The sequence below is a fragment of the Leptonychotes weddellii genome, chromosome 5 (assembly GCF_054177405.1).
Source record: "Leptonychotes weddellii isolate Sample4059 chromosome 5, ASM5417740v2, whole genome shotgun sequence".
Lineage (NCBI taxonomy): Eukaryota > Metazoa > Chordata > Mammalia > Carnivora > Phocidae > Leptonychotes > Leptonychotes weddellii.
The window spans coordinates 115,958,673-115,978,590 of NC_138373.1; the positions used below are offsets into that span (position 1 = coordinate 115,958,673).

General features: G+C 39.8%; 1 protein-coding gene across 3 annotated transcripts in view; it reads right to left on the reverse strand.

Annotated features, from left to right (window-relative positions):
• Positions 1-8,207: 8,207 nt before the first annotated feature.
• SAXO6 (stabilizer of axonemal microtubules 6) overlaps positions 8,208-19,918 on the reverse strand; it is a 33,451-nt gene continuing 21,740 nt past the window's right edge. For 2 of the 3 annotated variants that reach the window (XM_081822030.1, XM_081822029.1), the window contains 3 exons: positions 12,922-13,174; positions 10,347-10,406; positions 8,208-9,041 (listed from right to left, as the gene is read on the reverse strand). In XM_081822030.1, the coding sequence (XP_081678156.1) occupies positions 8,929-9,041; positions 10,347-10,406; positions 12,922-13,174 (426 nt within the window). In that variant the 3' untranslated portion in view covers positions 8,208-8,928. The remainder of the gene's footprint in view (positions 9,042-10,346; positions 10,407-12,921; positions 13,175-19,918) is intronic. The other variant, XM_081822031.1, reaches the window with a different exon arrangement.

Genomic DNA, 19,918 nt, shown 5'->3' on the forward strand with positions numbered 1-19,918 from the left:
GGTACACCTGTTAGGGTTCGCCCGCCTAGCCCTTCGGCCGCTGCCCCAACTTCCTGTCTCACTAGCTAACTACACCTTCTTCAAATACTAAGTTAAAAGTATTTTTATCCCTCCCAGTGTCCCTCATCTCCTTTAAAATAGAGCAATTTTCGGCAATTAGAAAATTACAATCACAGTTATAATTATTGAACTCTTGACTAGGTGCCAGCATTAAGTTGCTCCCCATGCATGAAATTATTTAATTTCCACAGGAACCATTTGAGACAACGTGTTACTATCGCTATTATCATTACCCCTGTTTATGATCAGTATTTAGCATCCTATCAACAGAACTCAGAGAAATTAGGTAACAGACCCAGGATCACACAACTAGCAAGAGATGGAACCAAGATTCAATCATCCTTTGTCGGACCCAAGAGGGAAAGCTCTGTTTAAAATGAACATTGACAGGTGTTTCGTTTTTCCAGCTTCTTTGTTGTCTTTTTTTTTTTAAGATCTTATTTATTTATTTGACAGAGAGAGACACAGCGAGAGAGGGAACACAAGCAGGGGAGTGGGAGAAGGAGAAGCAGGCTTCCCGCGGAGCAGGGAGCCCGATGTGGGGCTCGATCCCAGGACCCTGGGATCATGACCTGAGCCGAAGGCAGAAGCTTAATGACTGAGCCACCCAGGCGCCCCTTGAATATTGATTGGGAGATGAAAAAATTAATTTTTAAATGTAAAGAACTAATTGTAGTGATATTATTAGGTGCATTTTTAAAAAAAAGATTTTATTTATTTATTTGACAGAGAGAGACACAGCGAGAGAAGGAACACAAGCAGGGGGAGTGGGTGAGAGAGAAGCAGGCTTCCCGCAGAGCAGGGAGCCCGACGTGGGGCTCAATCCCAGGACCCTGGGATCATGACCTGAGCCGAAGGCAGACGCTTAACGACTGAGCCACCCAGGTGTCCCCAGCTTCTTTGTTGTCTTAAGATTGTAAAGGAAATCTACTTCAGGAAGACTTGTGGCGATCGATTCATTCACCTAGAGAAAAAGATACTAACATATTCTAACACACTGGAGCATGTATTATCATTGCCACGTCTGGATAAGAGATGCTTTGCAGAGGCCAAGGAAAAGATGCGTTTTCTAGAATCAGTGCCTTGGACCCATGGAAAATCAGAAGGCAAAGACGGGTCAAATGTTCTTTAAAGCAGATTGGTTTGGCAGAGGGAAAACCATACAAGGTTTGTTATATTTTTATTTTACTTTTTTTTTTTTAAGATTTTATTTATTTATTTGACAGAGAGAGACACAGTGAGAGAGGGAACACAAGCAGGGGGAGTGGGAGAGGGAGAAGCAGGCCTCCCGCGGAGCAGGGAGCCCGATGTGGGACTCGATCCCAGGACCCTGGGACAATGACCTGAGCCGAAGGCAGTTGCTTAACAACTGAGCCACCCAGGCGCCCTTTATTTTACTCTTTATGAACAAAAGGGAATGTCAGTAAATGACACATGGTAGTGTGTTGGTGTTATTAACACACATGCAAACATACTCTTGCACACACACAAACCACACATACCATATTTTACTGTAACTTAGAAATATTTTTTTGCTATTAGCAACTAGGAAAGAGAGTTTAACAAAGAGAATCTGTCACAGGAAAAAGGAAGGCTCGCTGGCTGGCTATGCTGCCCTTATGAGAGAAGAAAGTGTCCATAAATTTGAAATTTTGAAAATCCATAAAGCACGAGTGGAAAATTATCTTTCTCCTTATATGGAATTAACAAAAACCAGATAGCCAAATGTCTAGTAGATGATTTTGTAAATTGCAGCTCTGACATGTTTAAATGGATTATTACCTAAAGAGACACTAAGATTAATGTGTGTGATTTAATATGTGTAATTTTTGCATACATTTGAATGAATGAACATATTCACTAAATTTGTAAAATAGGGAGGGTTAGCAGATATTTTTCTAGAAGCTTCTCCAATCAAAAGTATTCAGTTTCTACATTTTATTTTTATTATGTTATTTAAGTAGTGAATAAAGAACTATACATGTTGAGTATTAGTCTCTAGTACTCTGTATTTTTATATTTCTTCAAATTATAAAAACAAATCGGAATGAAATGTCTTTTCTTGTCCCTACATTTTGATTCTGAATGATGAAAGAAAGTGACAAGTTCTTAGATCATTGATCCACGATGTTTTTAAAGTCTTAGCAGCTACACTTCATGTAGTAATTAATTTAAATGATCAGGCTAGGGTGTTGGTAATGCCAGGTTATGCTAATTTGCAAAACATTTTCAATGTTTCTGTTTTTTATTTTTTATTTAAATTAAATTAGCCATGGTATAGTACATCATTAGTTTTTGATATAATGTTCAATGATTCATTAGTTGAATATAACACCCAGTGCTCATCATATCATGTGCCCTCTTTAATTCCCGTCATCCAGTTACCCCATCCCCCCACCCACCTCCCTTTCTGCAACCCTCAGTTTCTTTCCCCAGAGTCAAGAGTCTCATATGGTTTGTCTTCCCATTCTGTTTTCCCTCCCTTCCCCTATTGTCCTCTGTGCTATTCCTTATGTTCCACATATAAGTGAAACCACATGATAATTGTGTTTCTCTGATTGACTTATTTCACTTAGCATAATAACCTCCAGTTCCATCCATGTCCATGTATATGGTAGATATTCATCCTTTCTGATGGCTGAGTAATATTCCATTGTATATATGAACCACATCTTCTTTATCCGTTTCATCTTCACAAAATTACAAGTCATACCTTATAATGTTAGTGATTCTTTATGGAACCGAAGAGTTAGTGTTGTCATACAAACCTATTTTCAATTTTCTTTGGTTTGTCCAGAACCTTAACTGTTTTGACCTAATTTTTTAATAGGAACATCAAATGCTAAGGTACTCATTGTGGGCAAAATCTACCTGAGTGACATGCCCAAACTCTGACTGTAATTGAATTTGTAAGTGTAAAGCTCCTACATTTTCCCATAACATGTGGCATTTAGGTTAGTTTATATTTTCTTCTTGAAATTACAAAACTTTGAGTTTTATATCATCAATCTCTAAATAAAAAATAACTGTAGCAAACATAGGAAATCTTTAAAATTGGTTGGGTATATTCATTTAGAGACCAACCTTGCCTATCTTTCCTTTCATCAGTAATTATGGTGGGTCCTTTACCTCCGCATTGCCTGACTCATTCCTGATAACATCTCCAACTCATGGTTACACTGATACAGTTTGCGTATCTCAGGTAATTGATTCCACCTTCTAGAGTTGCTGAGTCACAAGACTGTAGTCTTTTTTGCTTTACCACATAACGGAAATAGACAAATCATTTCACCACCCCTACCCCATACTGCCTCCATGTGAGCTGAATGTAGGTCATCACAGATAGGGCTTTGATGCCAGATGCCACAGTTTTTTTTTAAAGATTTTATTTATTCATTTGATAGAGAGAGAGAGAGGGAAAGCGAGCACAAGCAGGGGGAGCAAGAGAGGGAGAGGGAGAAGCAGGCTCTCCACTGAGCTGGGAGCCTGATGTGGGGCTGGATCCCAGGACCTGGGATTGACCTGAGCCAAAGGCAGACACTTAACTGACTGAGCCACCCAGGCGCACCCAGATGCCACAATTTTAGGATACACTGCCTCCTGCTTTCTAGATTTAAACTTAGCCTCTCTAAAACATGCTCTCCACCCCTGCCCCCATTATTTTAATGAAAATTTGCCTTCAACACAATAGAGCATTTTGAGTATCTGAATAGGGGATATGAAATACCTTTAGAGACCTTAAGCCATGGAATCTTAACTCTTGCAGATGAGGAACACAGAGTCAAAGAAGTTTAACCAACTTGCTCAAGGTAGAGTTGGAATTTGACCGTAGGTTACTATAACCCCAAAGCCAGTAGCTCCTAAACTACCTGAATATCAGAATCACTTGGAAGATTATACACACAGACTCCTGGGCCCTACTTCTGGATAGTACCATGGATGGATCATGGATAGTCTCCCTCTACAATCTATTATCTGCTATTTGTAGCTTATTTTTATTTTCTAGGTGGACTTCAGCCAAGAAAGGAAACTAAACCAAAGTATTTTTTTTTTATTCAAGTATAATTAACATACAGTGTCATATTAGTTTCAGGTATAAAATATGATGATTTAACAATTCTATACATGTTTCAGTGCTCATCCTGGTAAGTGTGCTCTTAGTTCCCTTTATCTCTTTCACCCGACCCCCGGCCACCTCCCCTCAGGCAACTACCAGTTTGTTCTCTTATATTTAAGAGTCTGGGGTTTTTTTGTTTGTTTGTTTATCTCTTTTTTTCTGTTTGTTCATTTGTTTTGTTTCTTGAATTCCACGTATGAGTGAAATCATGTTCTATTTGTCTTTATAAACTAAGGAAGATGCGAATGGTTTATAGCACCTTCTCTTGGCCTTCCTCTTCTCCTTTCTGAAGTTGACTGTTTTCTATCAGGCAAATGATATAAAAATAAAATCAGGGACTGGTATAGTGGTCACATCGCTGGGCTTGAAACTGCCTCTGGTGGATAGGTGGGGCGGAAGCCCTGGTTTATGGCACTAGCTGATTTCTATGGTATAAAGCCTCCCACCATGGCCAATTTCAAACTACTGAAGGTTTAACAACCTGCTCGCAACATTTCTGAATATTTAATAATTGGCCCAGAAGCCAGCTCCAACATATGAGCGGGTGTAGAATAATGGGGGAAAACTGAACAATTTCCCAACATTATCTAGATTGTCCATTATGTGATTCAAATTGGTTATAAACCTCCCAAATATCACTCTATCTGTTGGCCTCATGCTCTGACTTCCAAAGGCACCTCAGTGCCCCCAGTTCTCATCTCTCAGTCAATTTCCAAGGACATGCTGGGTCTGGAGCATAATGAAGCCATGGATGGGACTAGTGGATGGAGCATTTCGTGGAAGAGAAGTGAAGGCCATCTTTGGGATGACTACTCTTTCCCTCTTGCCTGCCATATAGCAGGGGTAGGACTATGGGAGAGCTGCCCTCTGCTTGAGAGAGGCTGCTGTCCTTCGTGGGCCTCGCAGGATCAGGGAGGAAATGAAATATGAAATAGGGTTATAGGAAGTTTGGCTCTCAACCTGAGAGGAATAAAAGTGGCTGATCTTTCTATGCTTCTACTCACCCTGGGAGAAAGACCAGAATGCCAGTTCAACACTAGCAAGATAACCCCAGCCTGCTTTTCATCCACGAGTTAAGCTAGAGGGGCTGGCTGGCTTCTCACGTGACCAGGCCTGGCAGAACACCACCCTAACTAGTCCAATGACAGAGACTGTTCCTCTGCCTGGAGTAGCCTTTGCACAGCTGACTCATCTTGGGAAAGTGAGTGGTGATGGCAATTTGACAAAAACTGGGCCCTGAGCATGCTAACATGACTAATACCACCTCACATAAAAGTACCAATAACATATTCCAAAACCAAATGTAAACGATTCTAGGATCAGTTTCCATTTTAGATTATTTGTTCCTTTGGTAAACTTCCAGAAGTCAGGATAACTATTTCTTGGGGTGTCAACAACTACAACAAAGGTAAATAATCCTCCTTGAGCATCCTGGGTAGCCAACCACACCCATGCTCTATATAAGTGCAAACTTGTTTTGAATATTGACTTACTTTCATTCTGGTTGAATCCATTTGTACAATAATTCAATGCCCATATATCCTTTTCCCAACTAGAAAGACACTTCAAAAATTAAGAGTAACTCCCAAATAAATCAACCAGAGAGAGAAGTGATCACAGTAGGACTCAAAACTTTAGCATAAATTCTCTAGAATAGGCAGCACAGGTAGATTTCTAGAAGGCCTAGATTTAATTCACCAGCTATGAGATCTTGGTCCAGTCATTTAATCTAACAGCATTTTCCCATCTGTAAAATGAAGATCTTTATACTTAAATCTCATGGTAACATTTCCTACCATGTACTAAGCATATTTATCATGTTCTTTATCCTTAACCCTCAAAATCAGCATTCGAGAGTTCTTAATTTGGAGTTCAGATTCCCTAAGAGATCCAGAGGTGATATCAGAAATGAACATGCAAAGCCTACCATACATGCGTATGTGTGCATTTTTATCTGGGTTCTCAACCAGGGACACACGAGAATCTCAGCATCCAGGATGAAGATGGGTGAAAGAACAGAGGCACAGGTGTGTGCATTTTGGAAAAACTTTCCACTGTGATTCTGATGTTTGCTCCCCAGTCTAGCTTGTGAGATACCAATTTTGACAAAAAGACCAAGCCACCAGCTTAAAATATTGATTTTCATGTATATTCAAAGTAGAAATTATATTAAAGATGAATAAATACTGAATTACCTATTTTCCAGAGAAATGAAAGTGTATATCCACACAAAAACTTGCAAATAGCAACTTTATTTATTACAGTCCCAAGCTGCAAACAATCCAAAAGTCCACCAGTAGGTGAATGGACTAAAAGGGAACATAAATGGCAAAACATAGAGGACTTCCAAAAACACACTGCATGAAAGCAATGTAAAAGATGGTTCCATTTATATAAAATTCTTGCATACTATACTGACAGCAGATTAGTGATGGCCTTGGGATTGGGGGTGGAGGGAAGGACTGAACTGCAGAGGGAAATGAAACTTTTAGGATGATGGAACTATAATAATTTATCTCGGTTGTAGGGTGGTTTCATAGATGTATACATTCTTTCCCAACTCATTGAGCTGTAATTTTTTTTAATGATTGCAGTTTGTTTTTTGTTTTTAAGATGTTATTTATTTGACAGAGAGAGACACAGCTAGAGAGGGAACACAAGCAGAGGGAGTGGGAGAGGGAGAAGCAGGCTTCCTGCTGAGCAGGGAGCCTGACACAGGGCTCATTCCCAGGACCCTGGGACCATGACCTGAGCCGAAGGCAGACGTTTAACAACTGAGCCACCCAGGCGCCCCCGATTGCAGTTTGTTGTACATAAAAGTATGCCTTAATAAAATCAATTTAAAAATTAACAATGCCAGCTCCTAAACTCCAGCAAGTATCATGGCATATTTCTCATGTAACTATTTACCCACCAACTCAAATGCATGTCCTTTGAGCTGCTTTCAGTACAGAGTACTAATCTCTCAACACTCTTCTCTCCCCAGGGCCACTGAGTAGGGCTTTTACGAGGTAGTCAGCAGTATACTCAAAGCAAAATTGTCACCCAGAGACTGGGGATAATCTCAGCCTCGTAAGAACCATACCCTAATCCAACGAACATCCAATAGAGCAAGTTCACGTGGTGAGACTTATTGAACAGTTGTACCCATATTTTACAGTTTGTAGCTTAGGTAACATAGACTGTGTTTACACAATTCCCTGCAAGCTAGCTATAATTCCTTTCTTTACTGTAGATCGGTGGTCATGAAAACTATTGTAACCAACTAAACTAACCAACTTTTGAGGAAGAAGACAATACCTCTAAGCTTCTAGAGACACCGAAGAAAATAAGTTGCAAACTTATTTTACAGATAATATGCCTCAATACGTATGTGCATGAAAGCCAAATAATTTTGTGTTCTAAACTGCAATTACACACTAATTTCTAACTTTTATTCCCACCTTTAGGGCCTTAATAACTTCTATCAACAAACTATTTTAAAGTCAGTGAGATGTAAGCAAATATTTGTATGCCATTATTTATAACCTCATAAGATCTTTAATAAATTATGAATCAATGATTTGCAAAAGCACTTTTGACAAAATTAAGCACTTTAAAACAGACTTTTCATTTGTTCTCTAACCAACAGGCATGAATATTTTGTATATTTTATCTTCAGTACCTTCTGTGTATTCTTGTAAACATCACATGTAACATTTATGAAATTCACATTTTTCAGAAAATTAGATTTATGATTTGCAAGATGAAGTAAAGAGTAAGAAAACAGAACGTGTCCTATGAGTAAAGAATAGTCAAAAAGTATGTGTTAAACTTTTGAAAATAAGTCTGCCTTGGAAATGCTGTATTTTTCCTATATTCATACAAAATTATTGTGGACTCAAGTTTTGTTGCATCTGGACAGCTGCAAAAGAAGTAGAACATTTCGTTAACCTGTTATGAGTAAAATGTTTCTAAAAGATAATTATTTATTCCATGTAGTAACTTTCTGGAGAAGCCAAAAACTTGAAACACTTCAAACAAACAGAACTGAAATACTTGATCAATTTTTATTTCAAAATGTCTACAAAGTTTTAACTCTCCATTATACAAATAATTTTTCAAAATTGAGACATTATTCAAATGTAAGCCAAAGTCCTTATACAAATACACACAAAGATCAAAAATATACGTATTCTCTCAGCAAACTTTGTTACATAAATAAGAAAAATATATACAGCTCGTATTTTCAATTTAAAGTACAATTGTTTTAACACTGCAACCACATACAGAAGGTACTAAAATAAAAAGAAATGCTACAGCAAAAGTTACAGGAACAACAAATTCATCTTATGACATCTACAAATCATAAAGATACATATAACCAATCTTCAAGGAATATATACGTCACACTTGGATCTTAATTTTTACTTCACTTTGTTCATTTTTTAGAATATTCTGTGGATAGGTAAAATTCACAATTCTACCAGCTATCCTTGATACAAAACTTACAACATGTGAAGAAATCTATGTCTCTGTACTTTGGGATAGGTGTCAAAAGAATTCTTTAAGTTGAATTTGTATGAACCTGTGTTAAAATTTTCCAAGTAAACTGAAATGGCTATTGAAAAGTCAACCAATTCTTTTTAAGTAGGAAATGTTGGGGAAAAAAATCCAAACACTTGAAAAATCTCAACACAGTAAAGCAATAAAGAAAAATTATGCCAATGGTGCCCTAGATTGTTAAGCAACTCAACTAGATAGATATTTAATTATGTTTTGCCCCAGAAATTCTCCTTCCTTTTCTGAGCTCGTGCCAGAGTTTGAAAAGCCCGGAGACTAGAAGCTGCAGAGCGAGCAGAGATCTCAGATAATCTGTCCTCATCTGCAATGAAAAAATTATAATCAGTGTAGAAAATACCTCTAATAAAAATACTATGTTTTATAACATTAACAAAATTAAAAGCATCAAGCTTTGTAATGTCAATATTGACTCTGTCAGAAAAAATTATTAAAATATAAGATATTAACATTTTCAGCATAGTTCACTATAATTTCCCAAGTTTACCATACTTAGAAATCAAACACTTTAATGCTAAATGAGCATTCTGTTTCCTGCCTGAAATCCCACAATGTCATTACCTAAAACACATGGCCTGTGATTTCAGTATTACTTGGAAACAATTCATCATCATACTGTCTTGTCCTACTTTAAAAAGCACAGCTATTCTCAGCAAAAAGCTTTTATAAGCATTTTAAAAACAAAATGCTATACCTTAACATAGTGCTTACACCACGTTTCCAAAATAATATCACTTAATGTAGAAATAATGTTTGACTTTAACATGCTACCCTTCATTATTACAGAAATTCCTCATTCTCAGTAAGCAAATCTATTATACGGTTATTTTGTAAACACTGTTCTTCCATTAAAAAAACACAACTGATGTCAAATGAATAAATAAAATCTTAAAAAAAAAAAAAACACAACTGGATTCAAAGTGTCCAGATGTTTGCATTTTAAAACATAATAACTTTATTTCTAGCTCACTGAATTCTGAAAAAAGTCCCAAGTTTGCTAAGAGAAAATCTTCAATGTATATGAACTTATAATACATAAAGTATTAATTCAAAGTTACTTTCATATCCAAAATTTATAAATTCAGTAATTTCATACATTTTAGGATGAATTAAATAATAATTTTGATTGTTCACATCAGGAATTCAAAATTCCTCCTGCCACTATTAGAAGCAAATGAATTTGTCAGAATGCTACACAAGAAAAAAGTCCATTTCCCTAATCATATTTTTTTGAGAACTGAAAATTGACAATATACAGATATTTGAAAAAAATAACAGATATGCTAGACCAAATTCCTAAGCCTCCAGCTAGCCAGGATGGAAAAACAGAAAGAGTACCGATCTCAGGCGCGATGCTAGGCATAATCTCTCTTATCATCTGTTTGCCCTAAAAAAATTCTTCAAGATTTTAGGTCCCAGTTTACTCATTTTAAATGGGGATAATTTTACCCCCCCTCACAGGATTTCCAGATCTAATGAAATAATATCTGTGGAAGTGCTCTGTAAACTATAAAATGCTAATCCAATGTTAAGATCATAATACTACTATAAACTACCATATAATAAAACCTCATAACTTTGGTCATATGTTATTTTACTACTGAAATACCTTCATCATTAAAGACTTCATGCTGAGGCAACTGGAAATTGTTCATCTTTGCTTTTCCCACTTAAAAAAAAAAAAAGGCAAAAAAATTATCCTTCGAAGCCACCTAACAGTATATCTTATTTACAGGAAAACCTTAGTGAAAGTAGACTGTCAAAAATTTTATTAATTTTATACTTTAATAGAAATTATTATTAACAGACCATTCACTAATTTATAATGTGCTTAGCAAATATGTAAACAAACAATAGAAAATTTCTAGAATTCTTTGCAGTGACAATATTGATCTATACTAAGTTGAAAGAAAGGCAGTAGGCTTCTGTTTTTATTTTTATCTTTTTTTAAAGATTTTATTTATTTATTTGACACAGAGAGAGTGAGAGAGAGAGAGCATAAGCAGGGGGAGTGGCAGGCAGGCAGAGGGAGAAGCAGGCTCTCTGCTGAGCAAGGAGCCCGATGCGGGACTCGATCCTAGGACTCTGGGATCCTGACCTGAGCCAAAGGCAGCCGCTTAACCGACTGAGCCACCCAGGCACCCCTGGCTTCTGTTTTTAAAGATTTATTTATTTTTTGGGGGGGGTCGAGAGCAGAGGGAGAGGGAGAGAGAGTCTTTTTTTTTTTTTTTAAAGATTTTATTTATTCATTTGAGACACAGAGATAGAGAGAGAGAGAGAGAGAGAGAAAGCATGAGCAGGGAGAGAGGCAGAGGGAGAAGCAGGCTCCTCGCTGAGCCAGGAGCCCGATGTGGGGCTCAATGTGGGGCTCGATCCCAGGACCCTGGGATCATGACCTGAGCCGAAGGCAGACGCTTAACCATCTGAGCCACCCAGGTGCCCCAAGGGAGAGAGAGTCTTAAGCAGACTCCGTGCTGAGCACAGAGCCTGACGTGGGGCTCGATCCCATGACCCTGAGATCATGACCTGAGCTGAGACCAAGAGTTGGACGTTTAACTGACTACACCACCCAGGTGTCTCAAGAATGCTGTAGGCTTCTGTTTAAAGATGGTAGATGGACTACACACATTTATCAAGAATGACATAAACCCATAGGACAGAGAAAATGAAAGACAATGAAACAGCAACAAAATTTTGGAAAATGGAAAGCAAACAGAAAAGCAGTGCGTGTGTTATCGTCATATCTAAGCTGAATCCTAAGCCAGCAGAGGAAGGAAACCAAGAAGCCACCAATTTGTTCTCCTCTCCTGGCTCAGGTTTAGGAGTACTAAGTACTCTTGAAAGTTGGAGTGAAGGTAAGACTGAACCAGGAAACTGGTTTACAGAACAGGCTGCCAAATCCTTCTTTAAATTTGCACAGTTGGCTAACTGCCCTTCCTCCCAAAAGAGGAATGGAGGTTTCATCTCGCAAGATTTATCAGAGCGACTCTGACTGAAGGACACAGGTTCAACTGAGGGCAAGAGTACCATATTCAAAACAGGGGAATTCTATATACCACTTATCTCTTCAAAAGGATAGAATGACATCCATAAAATAAGAACAGGATGCTGAATAAGGGAGTATACTATACAGGGTTAAAAAATTCTTAGAAATTAAAAATATAGCAAAAAAAATTTTTAAACTCAGAAGAAGGGGTAGAAAATAAAAATGAGTAACCCTTTCAAATTAAGATAAAAAGACAGAGATGGAAAATAGGAACGGTAAGATAAGTAAGATCATGTCCAACCTTGGAGTAACAAGGACTGCCAGAAGAGGAGGAAACAAAAAATGGAGGGGAAGGAATTACTAATTTGAGAAAGTGAGGAACCAACTTCCCCGGCTGAAAAAGTCCACTGAGTACTAGCAAAACGGAGACCTGTGGTAAAAGTTCAGAGCACTGAATGTGAAGAGAAGGTCCCCAAAGATGCCAGAGGAAAAGAAGCCACACACAATGATCAAAAATGAGAAGAGCACAAGACTTCTCAACAGCAAAAGTGGAAGCTAGAAAAGAGCACAACAATGCCTAATAAAATGAAAGGAAAATAACTTATGACCTTGAATTCTCCATCTAGGCAGCATTTAGCAATATCTGAAGACATTTTTAGATGTCACACCTGGGAAAGGGGCGCTGCTGGCATCTAGTGCGTTGCCTCTATGTGTATAGGAAAGAACTTGAAAGAAACCTCACACTTGGGGCGCCTGGGTGGCTCAGTCGTTAAGTGTCTGCCTTCGGCTCGGGTCATGATCCCGGGGTCCTGGGATCGAGCCCCGCATCAGGCTCCCTGCTCAGCGGGGGGCCTGCTTCTCCCTCTCCTTCTCCCCACTGTTCATTCTCTCTCTCTCAAATAAATAAAATCTGGAAGGAAGGAAGGAAGGAAGGAAGGAAGGAAGGAAGGAAGGAAGGAAGGGAGGAAGGAAGGAAGGAAGGAAGCTCACACTTATACAGAAGTAAACTGGGGTTATAGCACAGCTGAGTGTTCCAGAGAGATGAGTGAGACTTTTCCCATTTAAAGAAATCCCCTGTTACATTAACTAAAATACTAGGTAACATAATTTATTAACATAGAGTACTTACTTAAGCCTTTGTACCCATCAGTATACACTTTCATTTCAAAAGACAAAAAATTAAAACCAAAATAATTACCATTATGCTGAAATTCTGGATCTCTCAGAGAGCCCTGAATTCGACGGGAGGGATGCCAGTAGGATGGAGCACAGGGTGGAGAAGGAGACTGCCCAGGTGTGTTTGTTGGGTATTCTGGAATTTTTGAAACTGGAAGAGTTACCTCAGCAAATTTGGGGATATTGGTTTCAGAATCTTCCCTCAAAGGCAGAGGATCAACTGTTTTTATACCAGCAGCTGGAGAAGTCAGGAGGGATATAGCGTGACTTTCTTTCTAAGTGACAAAAAAAAAAAAATACAGATATGTGTCTGTAATATATATAAAAAATCAAAACTTTAAACACAAAAAATATAACCATAAAAGCAATAGGAGAAATTATGGGTAAAATCTATGTAACCTCTGCATGGGGAAGATTTTATAAGCCCAACAACCAATATTGGTAAACATATTTAGCTATATAAAAATATACAAACATTAAAAAAATTTTAAATCACAAATTTGAGGAAAATATATAACTTATATATTGACAATGAATTATCATTGCTCCATAAATATTTCTTTTAAAGTAGTAAAAGATAAACTCTGAGAAACAAACAGGGTTTTAGAGGGGAGGGGAGAGGGGGGATGGGTTAGCCCGGTGAGGGGTATTAAGGAGGGCACGTACTGCATGGAGCAGTGGGTGTTATACGAAAACAATGGATCGTGGACCACCACATCAAAAACTAATGATGTATTGTAGGTGACTAACATAACATAATAAAATTTTAAAAATTAAAAAAAAAGATAAATTAAAAATGGAAAAAGGATATATATAAGCAATTTGTACAGACATAAATTACAAATAGCAGAAATATCTTACCTCACTAGTAATCAAATAATTTCAAAATAAAAGCATCAAGATACTAATTTTTCACTTACTAAATTAAAAGATTAAAAATTTTTTTAAAAGCCATACTATAATACCCAGTGCTGACAAGGATGTGGAAAAACTGGCACTCTCCTAGAGTATTGTTGGGAGCACAATCTTTCCAGGGAGCTGGAGAAACAGCAAAAGCCTTAAAACTTTGTGTTCTTTTTTTTTTTTTTTAAAGATTTTATTTATTTATTTGACAGAGAGAGACACAGCGAGAGAGGGAACACAAGCAGGGGGAGGGGGAGAGGGAGAAGCAGGCTCCCCGCAGAGCAGGGAGCCCGATGTGGGACTCGATCCCAGGACTCCAGGATCATGACCTGAGCCGAAGGCAGTCGCTTAACCAACTGAGCCACCCAGGCGCTGGTTAAACTTTGTGTTCTTTTATCACACAGTTACACTTGGAGAGTATTTACACAAAAAGAGATAATATGAACAAAAAAGCAGCTAAAGGACAATTTCTTTATAGCATTTTTTCAAAACAAAAACTTAAGAAATAACAATAGGCATCTAGTTTTCAAAAAATTGCTTTCAACAATAAACAACCGGTATAACTACAGGTTGCATATCATGTCACCTTTAAAACTTAATTTTAAGTGATATATAATGATATGTAAATATGTTCACAATTCATTGCCAAGTGAGAAAAAACAGATTATGAAACCTTATCTCCAGCACAATAGCCAAATACACTATATACCTAAAGAACTCAAACATTCAATAGTGGCTGCCCTGAACAGTAGGGAGGAAAGCATTTATTTTGTTTAGTTGGTCAGTATCTTCTATTTTCCACAATGATAATGTATCACTATCCTAAAAGTCCTTGCATAATTTTACTTATTAGGAGAATTCAAACCAGTAAAATCAAACACAGTTCCAAACTTTCCTAGTTATTCCTTGTAAATGTGGCCTTTACTCACTGACTTTGGGTGTATCAACACAATATTAAAAACACTGCTTTCTGACCCAGAGATATCTTTTTCTGCAATGAAAGAACTTACTGCTTAAAAGTAGAGAAGGCCTGGGGTCTTATCCAACAAACATTTCTTTTTAAATCAAGATCTAAAATAAAACCACAAATCTTCCTCTTGCTTCCCTTTTTATAATTACAGGTATCGCTTAGGAAAACTGTTCTTTTGATTTATTTTTTCTTTTTCTACATATATACATAGAATTTGAGATCTGTCATAATTGCTAAAAAGGCCTGAATGAAATCTCTAGAATATTTGTAACATATGGGGTTCCCAAGTTTAATTTAATGGCCTTGGTGATCCGTTTTTGAGCCTAAAGCTTTCTCAATGGCCTCACCATCCCACTCCCCATACAGCCCATTCTCCACTGAATGATTTTATCACGTAAATCAGATGTTTGCTGTGTAGCTTTAAACCCTCCCAGGGCTTCCAAGTGCCTCAGAATAACATCCCCACTCCTTACCCACCCTCCCTTCTAAAGCTCATTTCCTACCCTCTCCTCGCCCCAGTCACACTGGTCTTCTCACTCTTTAAAACTCTCACTGCTGCACACTTGTACTTACTGCTCTTTCAAACTGGAGAACAGTTTCCGCTAATCTCTGCCTGGACACATCCCTCATGAGTCAGGTCTTAGCTAAAATGTCACCTCCTCAGAGGTGCCTGTCCTGACGGCCCAATGTAAAGCAACCTCACCCACATCTCAGAGGTCCTTTGTGATTTTATTTGTGCTGAAATTATCTTTTTAAAAAATTATCTATTTCTCAAAATGAAAAGGTAAGCTCCATGAGGGCAGGGATTTTGTCGTGATTACCAATGAATCCCCAAGATACTAGAACGGTGCCTGACACATAGTAAGAGCACATTACATATCGAATTGAGTGAATGAAAGTGAAATTCCTGATGTCCCCCTCCAAAGGTGGTTTCTGTCCAGAGCTCTCTTACTCGGTACATGGTATTCCCCATCAATCCTGTTGGGCAAGGTAGAAACCTAGAAGTCATTCATGGTCTCTCACTGCACCGCCCCCCCATGATGCAACCCAGCACCAAGGCTTGATGTTGTTTCCCTTACCCAATTCTTCAGTTTCATCCACTTCTGTCCATGCCCACCCTCCTCAGTCCAAGCTATCAACATGTCCTACTTCAACTACCCCCATGACCTTCTAAGGGTAACCACAGTCTACTCTTGCCTTCCATTGTAACCAGAAAGGTCTTTAAAATATTTCAATGGCTTCCATTGCTCTCAAGATAATGATAAAAATTTTCCATATTGCTATCTTTTCTAGACTTATCTTGACCTACTCCCTGCCACACACTATACTTGCCTTTGTTTCTTAGAACTCTACGGGGGCCCCTGCGTGGTACAGTTTGTTAAGCATACGACTCGGTTTTGGCTCAGGTCATGATCTCAGGGTCATGAGATCAAGCCCTGCATCAGGCTCCACCACTCAGTGAGGAGTCTACTTAAGACTCTCTCTCTCCCTCTCCTCTGTCCCTCCCCACAATCGCTTGCACACTCTCTCTCTGTCTCTCTCTGAAATAAATTTAAAAAAAAAAAGAACCCTATATTCTTTCTCACCACAGAATACTGACACATGCTATGCTTCTCTTCTCCACCCTTTTTACCTCATCAACTTTTCCTCTTCCTCAGTATCTCAACCCAATTAGGATTTCTTCTAAGAAGCATCCTTGACTTCCAAGAAGCTTCCAGACTTCCAATTTCTGACCACCACCTCCTACCTTTAAAACTAATCCCCAGGGGCGCCTGGGTGGCTCAGTCGTTAAGCGTCTGCCTTCAGCTCAGGTGATGGCCCAGGGTCCTGGAATCGAGCCCCACATCGGGCTCCCTGCTCCGCAGGAAGTCTGCTTCTCCCTCTCTCCCACTCCCCCTGCTTGTGTTCCCTCTCTCACTGTGTCTCTCTCTGTCAAATAAATAAATAAAATCTTTAAAAAAAAAAAAAAACTAATCCCCATGGGTACCCTAATTTCAACAAGTCTGCCAAGACGTTCCACTGATCCTGTGACCTCTGCACTGTGCCTTACCTTCCCAAGTCCTATTTTTCTGCCCTAACCAACTCAGTCTCCAAGGCCAATCATCATAGTCACTTCCCGGCATATACCTTAACTCCCTGAGCCCCCTTCTCATTTCCTCTTCCTCCTTGACAAAACATGAACCCCAGTTAAATCCAACTCTCTACTTATCCTGCACCTCTGCAGCCAAACATGCTGGAGAAAAACACACAACTCATCAACATCAAATTTGTGACCACTAGCCAAAAATGGGCCCTTTATGTTACCCTGCATTATCTCACATTTCCCTGGCCCAATCCCTCTCCCACTCTCTGAAAAGACTATTTCATGTCTTCTTTTCTTTACTCAAACCTCCAACCTTTTCTTCCCCAGCCTCATTCTCAGCCAGGATCTTTCTTCATGTGCCACCAAGAAACAATCCAAAGAGACTTTCCCAAAGCCCCCACCACATCTCCCTAGTGCTCACGTATTCTGCCTCCTCTGTAACAATGAAGGAACTGTCAGAGTGCCTAAAATCAACCCTTCTACTCGCTCCTCCCCAGACCCTGTGCAACATCTCGAGTGGTGCAGGGCACTCAGGGCACAGGTGTAAAGGGCCTGTGGCTGGGGCTGCATCAGCGTTTTCTCTCTTTAAAAGTGTTCTTGTTGGTAAGTGTCTGCCTTCGGCTCAGGTCATGGCCCAGGGTCCTGGGATCGAGTCCTGCATCAGGCTCCCTGCTCAGCGGGGAGCCTGCTTCTCCCTCTGCCTCTCTCTCTCTCTGTCTCTTATGAATAAATAAAAAATCTTAAAAAAAAAAAAAAGTGTTCTTGTTGGATTATGCAGCCATCAAAAAAACCGAAATCTTGCCATTTGCAACGACGTGGATGGAACTGGAGGGTATTATGCTGAGCGAAATAAGTCAATCAGAGAAAGACATGTATCATATGACCTCACTGATATGAGGAATTCTTAATCTCAGGAAACAAACTGAGGGTTGCTGGAGTGGTGGGGGGTGGGAGGGATGGGGTGGCTGGGTGATAGACATTGGGGAGGGTAGGTGCTATGGTGAGCGCTGTGAATTGTGCAAGACTGTTGAATCACAGATCTGTACCTCTGAAACATAATACATTATATGTTAAGAAAAAGAAGAAGACAGTAGGAAGGGAAGCATGAAGCGGGGGGAAATCGGAGGGGGAGATGAACCACGAGAGACTATGGACTCTGAGAAACTGAGGGTTCTAGAGGGGAGGGGGGAGGGGGGATGGGTTAGCCTGGTGATGGGTATTAAGGAGGGCACGTACTAAATGGAGCACTGGGGGTTATATGCAAACAATGAATCATGGAACACTACATCAAAAACTAATGAGGTAATGTATGGGGATTAACATAATAAAATAAAATTTAAAAAAAAAGTGTTCTTGTTGGGGCGCCTGGGTGGTTCACTCAGTTAAGTGTTTGCCTTTGGCTCAGGTCATGATCTAAGGGTCCTGGGATCGAGCCCCCGAGTCTGCTTCTCCCTCTCTCTCTCTGCCCCTCCCCACTGCTCGCACTCTCTGTCACTCTCTCAAATAAATAATCTTAAAAAAAAAAAAACTGTTCTTGTCAACATATAAATGTGCTGTTACCTCCTTCATCTTGACCTCACTCCCAACTACCACCAGTGATTCTGCTTCCCTTCATGGAAAAGACTCTTAAAAGAACTGTCTGTGATGACTGCCTCTGATCTCCTCTCATTTCTCTTGAACTCACTTGCATTTAGGCTTTTGTCCCTCCCTACCACCAAAACTGCCCTTTGTCAAGGCCACCGATAATACCCATGTTGTTAAATCCAATCACCAGTTCTTAGACCTTACTGATCCATCAGTAGCACTGACACTCCCTCCTTTTTTTTTTTTTTTAAGATTTTATTTATTTATTTGAGAGAGAGAGACAGAGATGGTGACAGCGAGCACGAGCAGGGAGGAGAAGGAGAAGCAGGCTCCCCCCCGAGCAGGGAGCCCGATGCAGGGCTCGATCCCAGGACCCCAGGATCATGACCTGAGCCGAAGGCAGAAACCCAACCAACTGAGCCACGCAGGTGCCCGACACTCCCTCCTCCTTGACACCTCCAAGGTACCACAGTCTCCGATTTCCCACCGCCTCTCAAGCTATTCCTCATCAGCCTCTTTGCTGGGTACACCTCCATTTCCCAGTATGAAAAAACTGCGGCTGACACCTGTCTGCACGTACACTTCTCCATCTGTACCAACTCCCCGGGTGATCTCCCCCAGTCTCAAGGCCTCACATACTATGTGCCATTGATACGGTACACACTCAAATCTGCAGCTACAGCCCAACCTCCCCTCCCACCCTCCAAACTTGGAAAGGCAACTGCCTATGGCTACTTGTACATCTAGTAAGTTTCTCAAATGCAATGTGTCCAAAATAGAACTCTTAGTCTTCCCTGACAAACCGTTTCCTTACACGGTCTTCCCCATCTCAGTTAAGTGGCAACTCCATCCTTACGCAAAGGCCAAAAATCTTGAGTCATCCTTGATTCTTGTCTTTCTCCCATGCTATATCTTAACCATCAGCAAATCTGGTCGGCTACACCTTCAATGCATATCCAGAATCGGACTTCATCACACGACCTCCACTGCTACCAGTATGAACCAAACGACCATCACTTCTTGCCTGGATAGTGTAATTGACTCCTATCTGGTTTCATGCCCCTGCTCTCACATCCCTACTGTCTGTTCCCAACACAGCAGCTAGAGTAACCACGGGAAAACCTAAGTCAAATCGTATCACTCCTCTGCCCCTCCAAAGGCTTCCCATTTCATTCAGAATATAATTCAAAGTCTTTGCTATGACCCATCAGGCCCTATACAGTTTAGTTCCCCACTATGCTTCCGAACTCACTGCCCACACTCTCCCTCTCTTGCTTTCTGGCTGGTCCCCAAGGAATCGGGTACCTGATCACCTCAGGGACTTTGCACTTGCTGTTCTTTTTACCCAGAATGCCTTCCTACATATGCACATGGATCAATCTCTCACCCACTTCAGATTCTGCTCAAACACCACCCTCTCAGTGAGAACTTCCCTGGCTACTTCCTATTGGTCTCCCCTGCTTTATTTTTCTCCTTACT